At 39.8% G+C, this 15,562-nt stretch overlaps 1 protein-coding gene across 1 annotated transcript in view; it reads right to left on the bottom strand.

Moving 5' to 3' along the window:
• Positions 1-2,896: 2,896 nt before the first annotated feature.
• TSPAN4 (tetraspanin 4) overlaps positions 2,897-15,562 on the bottom strand; it is a 271,022-nt gene continuing 258,356 nt past the window's right edge. Inside the window, exons 4-7 of the mRNA XM_063289315.1 lie at positions 14,078-14,179; positions 9,357-9,488; positions 6,421-6,504; positions 2,897-4,648 (exon numbers count right to left, since the gene is read on the bottom strand). Of these exons, the coding sequence (XP_063145385.1) occupies positions 4,580-4,648; positions 6,421-6,504; positions 9,357-9,488; positions 14,078-14,179 (387 nt within the window). The 3' untranslated portion in view covers positions 2,897-4,579. The remainder of the gene's footprint in view (positions 4,649-6,420; positions 6,505-9,356; positions 9,489-14,077; positions 14,180-15,562) is intronic.

The following is a 15,562-nucleotide window of genomic DNA, read 5'->3' as shown; positions in this document are numbered from 1 at the left end:
GAGTGGCTGATTGATGAAGCATAAGAATAATATAGTAGTTCGTTGTGTTAGTTACTGGTATCTGGTTTGATGACTGCTGGTGGTTTTCTAAATTTGTCTGGTTTCTGTGTTACAGGCAGCCAGTATTTGCTTTAGCACCAAGATTTTCCAACATGCATAAGGAGGAAGCTTCTGATAAGCATGTAATTCCCCATGGCATACAGTCTTGGTTCCTTTCATTTTAAAGTAAAAGACTCTATATGTTGCATTCTGCCCTGTACACTTTCTTTTAACAGCTTTAAAGAAGTATTTCTGAGTATTTCATTATATAACAATGTTCCTTGGATTTTCAGCATCTGCCTTCATCATGACACTGCCCTATGAACCAAGGAGGACAGCATCCTCTCTGGATAACGTGATGGTGATTTAGGTTTGCTGTGAAGATACTTAAGTTTACTAACATGATGGTGTTTTTAAGGTTAGTGCTACTCAATAGGTGTTGAATTGTTTATACTGTTGGTGTGCAGAAGGGAGGTTGGAATCTGTTGCTCGATATCTAGGTGACCTACATTATACTGAAAAGAGGTTCCAATTATTTAACAACAGCAACAAAATAGTCTTTCCATTAAAAATAATCTCCTGAAATAAAGAAAGCTTAAGAGATCAAGGAGTGGCCTTTCACATGTCATTAGTGATTAAAGCAGCCTATAAACTCAGTAAATAAATAATAAGATTAAATATGAAAACATTACTAGCTTGGTTCAGTTTGGGTACTGAAAATAAAATCCTAAACTTAGAATTATCTTGGCCTTCTAAACGAGTGTTTCTCAACCTCAGCAACTTTAAGGTGTGTGGACTTCAACTCCCAGAATTCCCCAGTCAGCATGTTGGCTGGGGAATTCTGGAAGTTGAAGTCCACACATCTTAAAGTTGCCGAGGTTGAGAAGCACTATTCTAAACAGAAAGAAAGATTCAACAAGTGTAAAGTTTCAGTACCCAAACTGAACCTACCTATCTTGATGTGACCATGCAGAAACAGCAATCCCTCCATCTTTGCAATGAATGGCCAGGATGCACACAATATATAGCAGGGCTATTCATCTAAATTTCCAAACTATGATACATTTGTTACTGTTTGTTCTGTAGAATTCAGAAAATATTTAAGATTATTGTTTAAGTTATTGGGTTATGTTATTAGTCCCTTCCTTTTTGAATCAACATTATGAAATGATTAACTCTAACCCTACTCACTGCTGGGATTCTCTCATCCTACTCACTTCTGTGACTTAATTTCTGTGCATGATTCTGCTGAGTTACCAGAACTACTGCTTTAATGTCTAATAATGGGGATCTCCAGGAGTAGATTTAATCTGTCTTTAATCTTTTAGAACCCATCTTTTATTTTTAGAACCTATGTTTTATTCGTATGTTCTATGATACTGTTCTTCAGAGATGGGAACCTAGCAGCTGTCAGTAGGTGTGCTTTAATACAGTCAGTGGTAATGAACAATGATGACTTAACAGCAATGGAACTTCACATTTGCTCCTTGTTCCTGTGTAGGGGAAAGAAGCAAAAACCACAAAAGAACTGGAAAATAACACATACATTATTGCTTCGAGTCATAATCGTCCACTGCCTGCACATTTAATAGGACAAGAGAAAGCAAAAGAGTCAACTGCAGGGTAGAATAGGAATTCGTGCGTGTTTCCCGTAACTGGCTACTGCTGGATTGCTTATGATTCTTCACTCATGTATGAATATGGTAGGCAATACGTTAATTGATAAACTCTAGAGCAATGTTGCTCAACCTTGGCCACTTTAAGATGGTGGACTTCAAGTCCCAGAATTTCCTAGCCACACATTTTAAAGTAGCCAAGGTTGAGAAACACTGCTCTAGAGCATGGACCCCAGTTGGACCAGGGTTCAAATCTTAACCTATTTTTCTTCTTCTTCTTTTGAATTACCCTAAGGTAGTTCTTCTTTACAGAAGATGATAAGAATGTTCTAGATTCCCTGTCATAGTCAGGGTACTGTCACATTTCATGTTTTTTCTTTGTATATTAAAAGTTTGTACTGGAGCTATTTATATAGTTCAAATGGGTTATACTGCACCCTAAATTGGCTGCTTCGTCTTCAGTCAAGTATGTGTGTCAGGTGTAAGTTTAACAACAGATCGCCCCCACAGTGCAGGGAATCATGAAACTTTAGTTTTGCAGAGGGACATGTTCGTTATTTTAAAACAATGTTCAGTATATTCCCTTCACAAGAATTCAATTTTAAACTTATCTGAGGAAAAGAAGGGCAGTTAAATTGGGATAAAACAGGATTTGCCATAGATCTGGGCATGTATATTCTGCTTTATCTTTGGACTGCTTCAAGTTTGCAGTTGTAGTTCCTATTAGCATTCCTATCTATGGAGATGCAGCAAATTGACTTTGCACACTTTTATCCATTTCAAGTACACAAAGCTCATCCAGCATCACTGCCCAAACTATCTTTATGGACATTCATCGGATTCAAGCTGGAGGCTGGTTGCCCATCCAGCATTAGAAGGATAATAGGTTTTACTGACATGGATAACCTTGATTTATATGGTTGACTCTCTTTTTGCAATTGCAAACTTTCATTCTTATATACTTCAAAAAGCTATGAATGCTAAATAGGGGAAAAATAACTTGTATAAACCAACAGGCCTCAACACAGGTTGTGTGCTCTTGTCTTTTTCTTTTTGTCCCTTTGAGTCAGTTTTTTTACCCCTGGTGACTGCCTGGACAAGCCCCTGCAGTTTTCTTGGCAAGGTTTTTCAGAAGTAGTTTGCCACTGCCTCCTTCCTAGGGCTGAGAGAGGGTGACTGGCCCAAGATCACCCAGCTGGCTTCGTGCTTAAGGCCAGGCTAGAACTCACAGTCTCCCAGTACACCAAACTGGCTCCCTTGTCTTTCATTACTGACACAATAAACAATGACATACTGTATGTAAAAGGGAGGAAAGAAAGGGAAAGACTGAATTAATGTCCAGTAGCTTTTTTGAGCAGAACTGAAGGGAGCAGAATTGCCTTTCGATGGCCTCTGACCAGACTAATAATAATGCATACACACCAACCTCAAATTCTACTTGGATATTAAGATCATGAACAATTCATGATCAAGAACAATTTCATTTATGATAGCCATGGATTTAATGGTATATTATTTCTCTTTCAATACTGGCTTACAACTACTCATTCTATGCCTGGTCAATCCTCTGTCAGCATGCAGGTATTAACACAGTTATATTAGTGCTCACCTACACTGATTACCCACTCATTTTTTATCATACATTATTTACTATGGCAGGACAGATAGAGCTGACTCACCAAGTGTCTTGACCTTAATCTTCATTGTTGAGATGGGGAGCAGATATTCTGGAAATTCTTCTAGTCTATGCCTGCCTCTCACTAGCCTATGCTTGTAAGCAGTGATGGGAATGTGCTCGAAAACCTTTACCTACATGTTCTTCCATTTATATTAATGTGGAGGAAAGAAAAAGGGAAATGAAAGCCTGTGTAAAATCTTTTTTGTTAGTGGGGAATTTCTTCAAACCTCCCAATTCCTTCTTGGAATAATTTGGTTCTTTAGAAAGCAGCTACCAAGCATGTTTACAGCATGGGCTTTTTTTCCCTAGTGAATCCATCCTATTTAAAGGTGAAAATATGACAAAGCAAATTAAGGAAAAGGGGCCAGCTACAGAAATGAATGACACATGGGACACCAAAACTGGAATGACACTTAAAAGAAAATCCAGAGGACAGTGGCAGAAAGGTGACTACTTATTCACTGAATAATAGATCTGTTTGATGTAATTGCTTGTTTCTCAGTGGCCTAAGTTTCTTCCCCAGGAAATATTTCCATTTGACTCCATGGTCCCTTGGGATACAAAGGACGAGAGGACTGCTCTGCTTCTGTAGGCAGCTGCTAGAATGATCTGTGTGTATGTCTATGAATGTATACAGACATTATTACTTGAATGTTGTTACACTGATTTAAACAGGAAGAATCCCATTTCTGGTTACAGGCCAGACCTGACCTGACATCAGAAACCACTCCTTTGAGTGGAGGCTTTCCCCAAAGACCTCTCATTCCGTGATGCAATTTTGAGAGTCCAAAGCTTACTCCTGGGCTGACGTGCTAAGCTGTCTACAACCAAATGTTAAGAAATGGTGACTCCACGTCCTCTGAACCCATCTTGAGAAAGAACTTGGGCCCTCTGTACTTTGAGGAATTTACTGGCTCCCCTGTGCTAGATGGAATATTTCTATTTGTCAGCAACCTGCAGGGGAAAAAAGATTAAACTCAGCCTTGAACTAAACCACAGTCTGTGCAAAAGGGAGCCACTTCTTCCTTTGTTCTCTTGTCATTCAGAGAGAAGAATTTATTTTATCTGAGCAAGTCTGAGTTCCACGATGATTTCTTTTGAGTGGTGTGACAAACTAGGGTGATCCACAATTTTTCCATAGAAGATTATACAGTTTATTTTACATAGAAAAAATATGACGACATGATGAGGAGTCCTCTCTCTTTCGTCTTGTGGAGAGGTGGCTGGCGGACTCTAAAGATGTTTTTTATGCACAGTAGGTATCTGCCTTGACAACCTGACAATACATGGTCATTGCAAATGTCAGTCCAAGAATCTGTAGATACAAAAATCATTGTCAAGATTAAACAGCATGCAGCTTTATCTCAATTCTTTAATTATATGTACAGTTGCATACTACTGATCCAGAAGGGATAATGCATTTCCCATGCCACCCAGTGTATATCAGTTCCATGCAAAACAGCTCCGCATAATCAACAGGGCACGCTCAGTTTGGGGCTAACCTACATGAAAAGCTGAAGGACAGTTACGAAATGTCTTTGCAATCAGAAAGAAAAAGGAGGAAAGAAACCTGGATTATAACTCAACCAAGGCTTTACTCAACATTGGTGAACAAAATCTATAGATCAGATAATCTAGGGAAGGGACAAAAGCCCCCCTCCTTTCTACTTTTATGTAGCCTCATTGTCTATGCCATTCTTGTTGCTTGGGCATCCTGCTCCCCCTTGGACTTTCTGTCTAGGGAAAAAGGTTATTTAGGGGGCAACAGTTAGGCTAAGTGTTGACTCCATCTGTAGCCATTGCCAAAGATCAGCTGAACCCTCCATATGCTGCCTGCCAAGCTCACCCCTCAGTCTTTGGTCCCTGCACAGAAGTAGGGGTTTGTGCTGCATACCTAGTCTTCCTTTCTGCTCTTCTCTGTGCAAAGTTATGATTGTGTGTGTCCATTATGGTTTGTGGGTTTGTTCTTACTGAAAATACTATAAATGGTCTGCTCAAGACTGTATGCTACAGAAGGGCTGATGTACAGTGCTTTCTTTAGCTGAGTAATCCTAGGAGCTGAAATCTCCTGAGGCATGTTATGGATGTCTAATAGAGAATGGCCAGTTCAGTTTCTACAACTTTCTGGGAAAACCATGACAATTAAGCAAAGGAATATAAAGTAGAAATATATTTCCTCTACTCTAATTCTGGAGAGTTAGGCATGCTTAAATCCACTTTCAACAGGATTAACCTCACTTAATTCCGTATTAAATTGTGACATTAATTTGGAGAGGGTGAAAAGAAGTCCCATAACCCTACAGGATTAGTTTTAAATGATCTTGTCATCACCATTTATAACTAATCTTGTAGGGTTGGGGGACTTTTTTCAAAAAATTGCTGGGTTCTAGGACTTTTTAAAAAAAATGTTGAGGCTGTAAGTTAACAACATATTTGCCTATTTTGGCTCAAATGTGATACAATAAGAGTTTTTAGGCACAGTTCTTGTTTGTTAATTTTAAGCAGCTTTATACTTTTCTTAGGATCTCAAAACAGCTTTCTGAGGATTGGAGGAAAAGATTTAAAGTATAAGAGGTGGTGAAGTGTTAAAATATGCTAATTATTGAACAGCCCTAGCCCCAAATAAAAATTCATTATGAGGGATCTCCTGTAGTTTAGGCTAAGGCACAATAAGTCAGTCGCTCTTCCCCATTAAACTTAACCAACTTTATGCAGAAACCATTGCCATTTTATATCTTCAGATACTCTAATTAAACCAAGGAAGGATCATTAAACAGCCATGACTTGTTGATGTTTGCATGTATATATGCACGTAAGCAGAGAAAACAAAACAGTAGTCAACAGAGAGAGAAAATCTCTCTTGAGATCAACCTTCTTGCAGCTCTGATACATAAGCTATAATCCTGTACCCATTTATCAGTGAGTAAATTCAGTACAATTTCCTTTTGAGAAGAGATTCATAGGATTTTGCTATTAATATCAGATTACATTTGTGAACGATAAGATGATTACATTTAAGGTACGTTTACAGCTTTCACTGTGCTAATATAAACAGAAAGCACTCAGGTAAATAAAGGGAAATTTTACCTGAACCAATGCTGTGCACAGTCCAAAAATTCCCACTGCTAACAGGTTCTCCTGAAGCCATAGTTTCACTGTTTCATAGCAAGGCTAGACAGAGAAAAAATATTTTGCTATAAGGAAGCAAAAGATGTAAGTAGAACCTACAAGTCATATCAAACCTGGTAATCAGCAGTGTCAATTTAAGCTTTCCACTGGAGGTGAAAAGTGTCTCTGGGGACTTTCTTGCAATGAAATATAGCTTTAAAGGCCTAGAAAGACTGCACAACTGAAGATAAGTGGATACTCTGTGCAGGATTCATTAACAAAAAAAGAATAATGTCTGCTTCTCATTTATGCACTACAAATCAGGTTGCTGCATTTCTAAATCCAGTAGTAAATCTTAGTGCTTTAAACAGAAATGCAAGGCAAGAATGTGAGAAGGCAATTATAGGCCAATTATTGCTTAAACAAAATAAATCATTGCCAAAACACTTCACCTTGCTTTGTAGCAACCACAAAGTGGCAAGATGCTGTTACTTTGGTGCTAACATGCTAGTCCTGCTGTCAGTATGTCAAACCTTAGCACTGATTGTTTCCTAGGAGGATTTGCTGGACCAGCTCATAAAGAGAACAGTTTTAAATATAACAGTTAAATAATAGCAGGATTTACTTTTAGTTTCGACACATTCCTGTGACTGACCACCTTGGACATATTTTTCAGCATAAGATAACTTGTTGAGCTTGCCCAAGGGTACGGTTGAGCTTGAGTCTCCAAGCCTGATACTCTATCCACACTCCGGACCTGGTAACTTCTTGCACTCCCAGATGGATGCCAAAGTAAGTACTCCAATGGCAGGAATGTTTCTTAGGAAAGATGCTGTCTTTTTTCCCATATAGAAAACCTTTATGTACTGATTATTTCATCAGAGCTGCTTCCACAGTGATTATCGCTGTCAGCTGTGATAGCAACAGTATAGATTGATGTCAGCCACCACTGCAGACTGGATGCTGGGTGTGCAATCTCCTGAACTGGCAACATAAACTAGGCACTATTGTCTCACATCATAAAGTCATGGTTTCATGTTTCCTGGTCACATCTCAGGGACATTCTGCAAGATGTAGAAGATGTACACACACACACACACACACTAGTAGGAAGGAAGCTCCACCCCAAAACAATATTTGTAGAGGACTCTGGGATCTGAAGAAGAAAGTCATAATCAGAGAAAACAGCTATTCCCTCTCTTTCCTCCTCCACAGAACCTTTGGTTCCAGTGAAAACAGCATTTTTTTAATGGAGTAGCTACTCTAAATCCTACTCTATATAACAAGGGTATTTTTCTTTAGGCAACTATCAATATTCAGCATTGATAGTAATTACTATATATTAGCCACTACCATTTAAGGGGGCTGCTAGTTGTCATAGCAACTCAACTTATCTTTAGTGATCATAGGACATTTAGAGAGGCTCTGTTAGGGCCCCTGCTCCTGCTTACTTGGCCTTCTCATTCTGTCTTTACAATTCCTCTCAAAAAAACTTCAAAATAACCTTGCTGTTTGTACATCAACTTGGTGCTGAGCTGAGAGAAAGGGGCAGGTTCAAAGAACCCCCAGAGGCAGGAAGGGCCATTTGGGTCCTCAAGTCCAGTAAAGGTAAAGGTAAAGGTTTCCCTCGACATTAAGTCCAGTCGTGTCTGACTCTAGGGGGCGGTGCTCATCTCCGTTTCAAAGCCGAAGAGCCGGCGTTTGTCTGTAGACCGTGGTCATGTGGCCGGCATGACTAAACGGAATGCCGTTACCTGCATGCCAAAGCAGTACGTATTGATCTACTCACATTTGTATGTTTTCGAACTGCTAAGTTGGCAGGAGCTGGGACTAGCAACGGGAGCTCACCCTGTCACGCGGATTTGAACCACCGACCTTCTGATCGGCAAGCTCAGCTGTTCAGCGGTTTAACCCACAGTGCCACCGCGTCCCTCAAGTCCAACCTTCTGCTAAATGCAGAAATCCATGTTAAAGCAACCCTGAAAGATGGCAGTCTGCAAACGTACATGCAGCGAAGGAAGCCACATGAGGAAGAATAAAACAGAAAAAAAAAAGACTTATGCCATCCCTGTGCTCTCCTCCACATGAACCACCACCTCACTTCATCCCCCAAATCTCCTTTCACTGCCTGCTACCTCTTTTCACTCTCCCTTTTCCAATTTGTCCAGTCTCCTCTCTCTCCCTTTGATCCCTGAACCGTCTTCTTTGTTTCCTTTCGCCTCTGCTCTGCTCTTTATTTTCCTTGCCCATCCTTGTGCCCCTTGCTGTCTGTTTTTATTCTGTGCTTGGCTCCTTTTGCACCGCATGATATATCAGTGTTTCTCAACCTTGGCAACTTTAAGATGTGTGGACTTCAACTGCCAGAATTCCCCAGCCAGCATAGGTTGAAGTCCACACATCTTAAAGTTGCCGAGGTTGAGAAACACTGCTGTCTGTCCTTGCTTCCTCTTCACAACTTTGCATGTGAATTTGTATATGAGTATGTCTTTGAGTGTATTTGTCTATTTACATTTTACTTAATTAAAATTGCCTTCTCCATTTTATCTTGGCCTACCTGCTTTGGAAGTGTATTCCTCTACATGCCTTTCAAAAGCATGTGCAACCTTCAGATTACTAGAAGTTGCACACTCTAGCCTTCACTCACATTCTTGAGCTCTGTGTTTTTACTTCCCCTACTAACACCTAAAGGTGAACTACTTATTAAAAGTCTTCTTCTCTTGGTTAGTTGTGTGAGAAGTATGCCAAGTTATAATGAATGAGTCGGAATAGCCTTTCTGATAGATGTTTAGTTACCCCTCAGGATGGCACAACAGCATGTAGCAAATGGGCAAGGCTATGACATTTTTCTTTATCCAGTAGATTCTAAAAATGCTAGGCCATCTTAGTTTACTTATGATTTACATTTAACTACTCACAGCTTTCCACCAGGTCCCTGGGGAATGAAGACCACAGTTTTCACTAAATTCCAAGCAGCATGAATCTGGTACCCTTGTGGTATTGTACACTTCAAACCAGTCAGTGTAGTTGGAGACACCACAGCATCTGAACTGGAGGGGAATAAGAGAATTACAAGTCACCTTGGCCAAGTGGCCCATTCAAGGAACAGGTTTAGTGGGTCCAGCATGCCAGAACATGTGCCTCTTCTGGACTGCCCATCTAGAAAGGGGAAGTACTGTATCTTTTAATCAAATGCATTCACTTATGATTAAAACATTATGTAAATTTCCCAAAATTAGCTAATTGACCCAAGAAAGTTAGAGTCTCCCAAATCTGTTACAGGTAGTCCTCCCTTAATGACCCTAATTTGGACTAGAATTTATGTTGCTAAGTGAAGTGGTTGTTAGGTGAAACATCACACAGACTGCTCTGCTTAGTGACAGCAGTTCCCGTAATCCTGGTTGCGGTCGTTAAGCTAGGACCATGCCGTCATTAGACAAGGACCTCACGCTTCTCCTGCCCTGCCGCACTCACCTTCACTTCAACTCCCCCCACCCTCCTATCTCCCTTCCATCTCTGCCCTTTTGACTGCCTGCATTCTGCCTTGCACCCCTGCTGCCCTGCATTCCATTCTCCCTGCCACCTCATGCTGCCCCCAGGTGACCTTTGCCATCTTCCTCCCACTGCTGCTGAGGCATGCCTGGCCTGGCCTGGCCCGGCCCTTCACTAGGCAGCTGCTGGCTGTGTGCAGCCTCAGGAAGGCCTCGCGAGGCTTTGGGAAGGCCTCATGAAGGGCCAGACTGGGTGTGCTTTTTCAACACCAGGAGGAAAAAGATGGCAAAGGTCAGCTTTGGGGATGGGGAGGGGCTGCAGGGGCGGCAGAGTGCAGGGTGATGGGGATGCAGGGCAGATGGCAGGGCAGCAGGGGCAGCAGAGTGCAGGGTGGCCAAAAGGGCAGAGATGGGGGGGAGATGGGGGGGTAGGGGTAGCTGAAGTGCACCTTGTGGTCATAAATGTGAGCCAATTACCAAGCACCTGAATTTTGATCACGTGATTGCAGGGGCACCACAACAGCTGTAACTATGAGGACTGGTCATAAATACCATTTGTTCAGTGCCATTGTAACTTCAAATGGTCGCTGAACAAATGGTTGTTAAGTGAGGACTATCTGTATTGGTGACTCAGTTCCTTTGTTATACCAGAGCAGAGAGTCCAGGGCATCAGAGAACCCTAGATCTCTTTACATCCACTGTAATATCAGAACAGATCAACAGCCAATGGATAACTGTTAGATAGGAGGAAGATCACTTTGCTTCCAGGTAATACTATACCCCTTCAGACACTCCATCAGGGTACACTATGAATTGGGGGAAAAAAGAGTAAAAATGCCTTTGCCTAAAATAATCACCATAAGCCTAGTCATTCTCAAATGCTCCCAACCATTCAATGTGGCTTGGAGAGTCACTGAAGGAAGTAGATACATCAGAAGCTGGAGGAGTTCTGTCCCATCCTTGTACAACAGAACAGCAAAAGAACTAATCTTCAGTTGTGTGGAAATTAAAGAAAACATTTTTATCAAGATCCATGCATTTTACAACAAAAGTGAAGAGAACTAAAATTACATCAATGGGGAAAAAAAGCCAAGAAAAAATATTTTCACCATTGCTTCTGCATTACACTTAAAAAAGAAAGAAAAGAAAGAAAAACTTGACTCAGAAAATTGTTTGCCATAAGACATATTATCAGCAGTACAGAGTGCAGTCATGTTATTTTTCAAGTATGCTATTACCATCCAAAAAAGTGTTCAGGTTATAGCAATGACACATGTTTTATTATATTTTGTAAAGATGAGTGGCCTCAAATTCATATATGCTCTGCTTTGAAATTGTCTTTGACATTTAGTAATAAAGTCATGATCTGGAAACTGAGACTGCAGGCAGCCAAGTTTTCCAAATAGCAGAGTGTTAAATGTTGATTTATGTCTCTTCCATTGTAGCTGTTCAGCACCTTGATGTGAATCTTAGTTTTCAAGAAAGTGAGCGATGTTGTAGGAGTTCCAAATCCCTTTGCGAGATCTACTCTGCAAAGCTGAAAAAAGGTAATCACGCTGTGCAGCTGGGCAGGTGAGTTCATAGATTGCTTTCAGATATGCCAGCCATGGGACCATATAGCATTTACCTAATGAGCAGCATCCACTGAATGTGGGTTTCTTTCTTTATTTAATACATCTATATGGCTGCCCATCTCATACACATGACTCTAGGCAACTAACAATTATTGTGTCATTGGGTTGTGGGATAATTCCCTAGTTCTAATTCTGCAACTCTCAAATTATAATGTGGTTGGAAATTTTAACTGCCTATTTGCACATGAATCTACATATATCTGGCAAATTAGCATTCCAAATTGTCCAATAGGCATTTGACTTTAAGGCTGAGAAAAATGAGGAAATTGTGAAGTTAAAGTGTTATTTTTGTTTCACACTTTTAAAGTATCTTGCCTGTTGTTCAAATGAACATAAATTTCTTCATGTACAAAACTATGCCCTTCAACCCCTCTGAAGCTACTACAGTCAAAAACTCTGCATCTCTCTATTGTCAAATGTTGCCTGAAGCAAGTTTCCCATGGCAGAAGTGACTAAAGGGGATAAATGAGAGAAGCAGCAGATCTTTGATCCTGTCTCCATAGTATAGACAGACATATATGGGAAATCTGACTCTTTTCTCTGTAGAGATACCAAGGCAGTTATGTTATTTATTAACTGGTCAAGTCCCGCAGTGAACTGGTTCTGAATATGAAAACAGCATACAGAGGAACTGTGAGTTGGGAAATTTAGATTTTATCTGTTCATTGGAATGAAGCCTTCTGTCTCATGGTCAGAGAAATCTTTCTGAATTTACAAAAGGAGATCCAACAGAATCAATATTTCAACACTGAAATCTAATTGTGTTGTTTAATAATTTAATTGTGCCAGCAAATCAAAGTCTTCTTATTACTATAATATATTTTAAATTCTATTTCTATTTTCCTCTGGGTCCTGGGGAACAGGTCACTAATCTTCTGTGCCTTTCATTTTTTTTTTTTCCTATCTTGGAGTTCATAAAATTAATGCCTCCTTCAAAGCAACATGTCGCAGCAATTTGGAATGGAGGATGTACATGCATGCAAATGTGAAAGAGGCATTTGGACAGACAATGTAGTTTCTTCAACTGGAAAGAAAACAAGCCATTGGGATTGTGATTAACCATTCCCATTATGCAGATGACAAAAGCAGTATTTAAACACAGTGATTAACTGTCTGAAAACTTGGGCAGTTTCAGCTATCAATGTAGGGTACAGACTAATTCAGGTGACCTAAAATATAGCCCATAATAACAGGAATATTTTAAAAAAATTTTAATCAAGAGAAAGAAATAGAGATGTCTCACATACATCCAGATGACTAAATTCAAAATTGTAGTTTCACCTTTTCAGAAAATGGAAAGTTCACTGCTCTTAAGAGAACAACCAGAGAGATGTTGTTGCATAATCAACACAATTTTTATTTTGTTTACTGAAAACTGTTCAGGACAGAGTTTCAAGGGTTTTAGAATCCTTAGCAAGAACGCTGGATCTCTAGAAAAAACACAATTCTAGAGATCTTGGATCCTGCATTCCAATCAAGCTGGCAGCATTCCCCAAGCATATTAGTACCTATAAAATTGCTGCCACTCTATGAAGCAGTAGTCAGCTTTACTGTAAAAAATATTTCAGTGGAAACAAATGGTATGGTAATCCTGGGGCCAGGACAAGGGCAAAGTTAACTGTGGGACCAAAATGGTCTCAACATCTAATATACATCAAAGTCTCAAACTGTTGAAGTTCGTTCTTCTGACTTCCAGAGTTTGCTAATCACTGAAATCTTTGGGATTCATTTGTATGCAAACTTTGTTGATCTGTTAAAATGAAACAATGTAGTAATAATAATATGAGCTCAGGGAAATATTAAGCAAAAAATTACTTTCTTGTGTGTTCCTAGCAATATAAGCAGCAGATGCATATACAGTAAATGCCATATGCCAGAGAAAGCCTGCCTTGATCTCATATTTGTGGGCTTCCTAGTTGTATCTGGTGGGCCTTGTGTGAGATGGAAAGCTGATTAGAAGGGCCTGACCCTGATCCTCATGATTCTCATGTTCTTGTGTCCCCAAATATATAGATAGAATGACTGTCTTCCTTCTCTTGACCCCTGACCTACTGAATGGTGCCTTGGATGCAAAAGAGGAGGAAACAGAGAAACAAGAAGGTTCTGTTGAAGGAAAGTGTTGGTGAGCTTCTCTGTCTCACTTGCTCCAGGATCAGTAGTGTTCTAGCATGGTGATTGAAATGTGGTATCTCCTGGGCTCTGTAATTACTTGTGGGGTTGTCTGTGCATTTTGCCTATTTGCATGTGTGCCTCTCTGCGTGCTGATGAGCAGCAGAGCATCAAGTTAATCCCTTATCAGTAGATTTCAAAGCAGGCTGCGGAAAGATCCATTAAGCACCAGGGCCTTGACCACAAGTGAGGTACAGTGCAGTACTGTTTGCTGTTTCAGGCAAATGCTTACAGAAAGCAAAATTAAATTTTCCCCATTGGAAATTCAAAGCCAGGCAGATGGGTGCGTAGGTGTTGGCACATGCTGGTGTTAATGGAAAGAACAATGAAGAAATACAAGCTTACATCTGTTTGTATGATGCTCCATGCATTAGTTAAACCAATATTTCCATCAGTTCCATACAAATGAAGCCCTTTCTTCAGGTCCCGCTGAGCATACTTATCAATCTGAAAATAAAGCAAATACAGTTACATATATGCATCCTAGATGATGAAATCTGTGAAATGGCACTTTTGGGCTGACTTTTCCTCTAGGAAGCCATGACAACGGCTGAACTGAAAATGAGGCATGTTAAAACTACAACATATAAATTAAAATAGGTACCTGAGCAATATATTTTTCTAACGTCCCTGTACAATTCTCCAACAATAAAAATGGTGACTGAAAATAATATTACCTAGCTATTATAATGACTTCCAGTTGGTCTGTTCATCAAAAATTAGAGATTTGTTTTAATATATAGGCATTATCATTATTTTCAGCTGACTAATCTTCTGCAAATTGCATCCACTGCACTCATATTTTTGTATGGTTTTTTTTAAAAAAATAGGTTATAGTGTTTACTGGAAATTTGATGGGATAGTATCTGCTTTTTTATTATCATTTGTATTTTTCTTTATCTAGGTGTTTCTTTGGCTGAAAATCTACCCCAAAATCAATTTTACACAGGTCTAACATTGTTAGAATCTTATTAGTGCATATTTTTGTGGGAAAGCTGCTTTCTTCTATTCTATTTTTATATAATTCCACATTACTGTAAGGAGAAAAGACTTCAAAAAAGGGTGAATAGAATAGCTTGATATTATAAAAGATTTAACCATGCAGTAGAATGGAATTTATTATTCTTCCCAGTTTGTTTCCAATAGTTCCTATTTAGAAATATTTCTTCAGAGAAGCAGCAGTTTGTGATTTATAGTCACTTCCATTCAAGGGTTTTTTTATGGAACAACTTCAGTTCAGTGGTCACTTTTCATACAGTGAATATTTAGAACCTGTAAAAAGCACTAGTCTTAAAGAACTGAGAGGAGGGCTATGAATGGTGATAATACTTTTTCAGTATGGTGAGATGTTATCTTTCTGTTATATTATTACAGGACAAATTTATTTATGAAGGCACTAAAGGTAGTCCTCATTTAGCAACTGCCTTGGACAGTGACCATTCACAGTTACGACAGTGATGAAAAAGTAACTTTGCAACCAATGCCCGCATTTATGACCTTCACAGCAGCTCTGTCTCAGTCACGGGTTCACCATTACGGTCAGCTAGTACACGTCCAGCATCTGATCTGTTTTTTTCTCCCCCCACCCCTTGCAAGGTGGAGAGATTGCCTAAACAAGCTATCTCCTCCTGAGCTGCTTTTGTCAGCAGTGCAGCACCTCCCTAAAAAGTACTAACCACAAGTTAACAAGCTCAGCTGTGACCTTAATTAGTCGATTAGAACATTCAGCAGCTCACAGCTGCTGCCTGAAATTGACAAGACCCTAATCAATTTCACACTGAAGCCTTTTATTTGCCTCCTAAGCTGCTGGGCCACAAGTGGACTAGGCAA

This window comes from Candoia aspera, chromosome 1 (genome assembly GCF_035149785.1).
Source record: "Candoia aspera isolate rCanAsp1 chromosome 1, rCanAsp1.hap2, whole genome shotgun sequence".
Classification (NCBI taxonomy): Eukaryota; Metazoa; Chordata; class Lepidosauria; order Squamata; family Boidae; genus Candoia; species Candoia aspera.
Note: the sequence above shows the minus strand (reverse complement) of the source record. Positions and strands in the feature narration are given on the sequence as shown.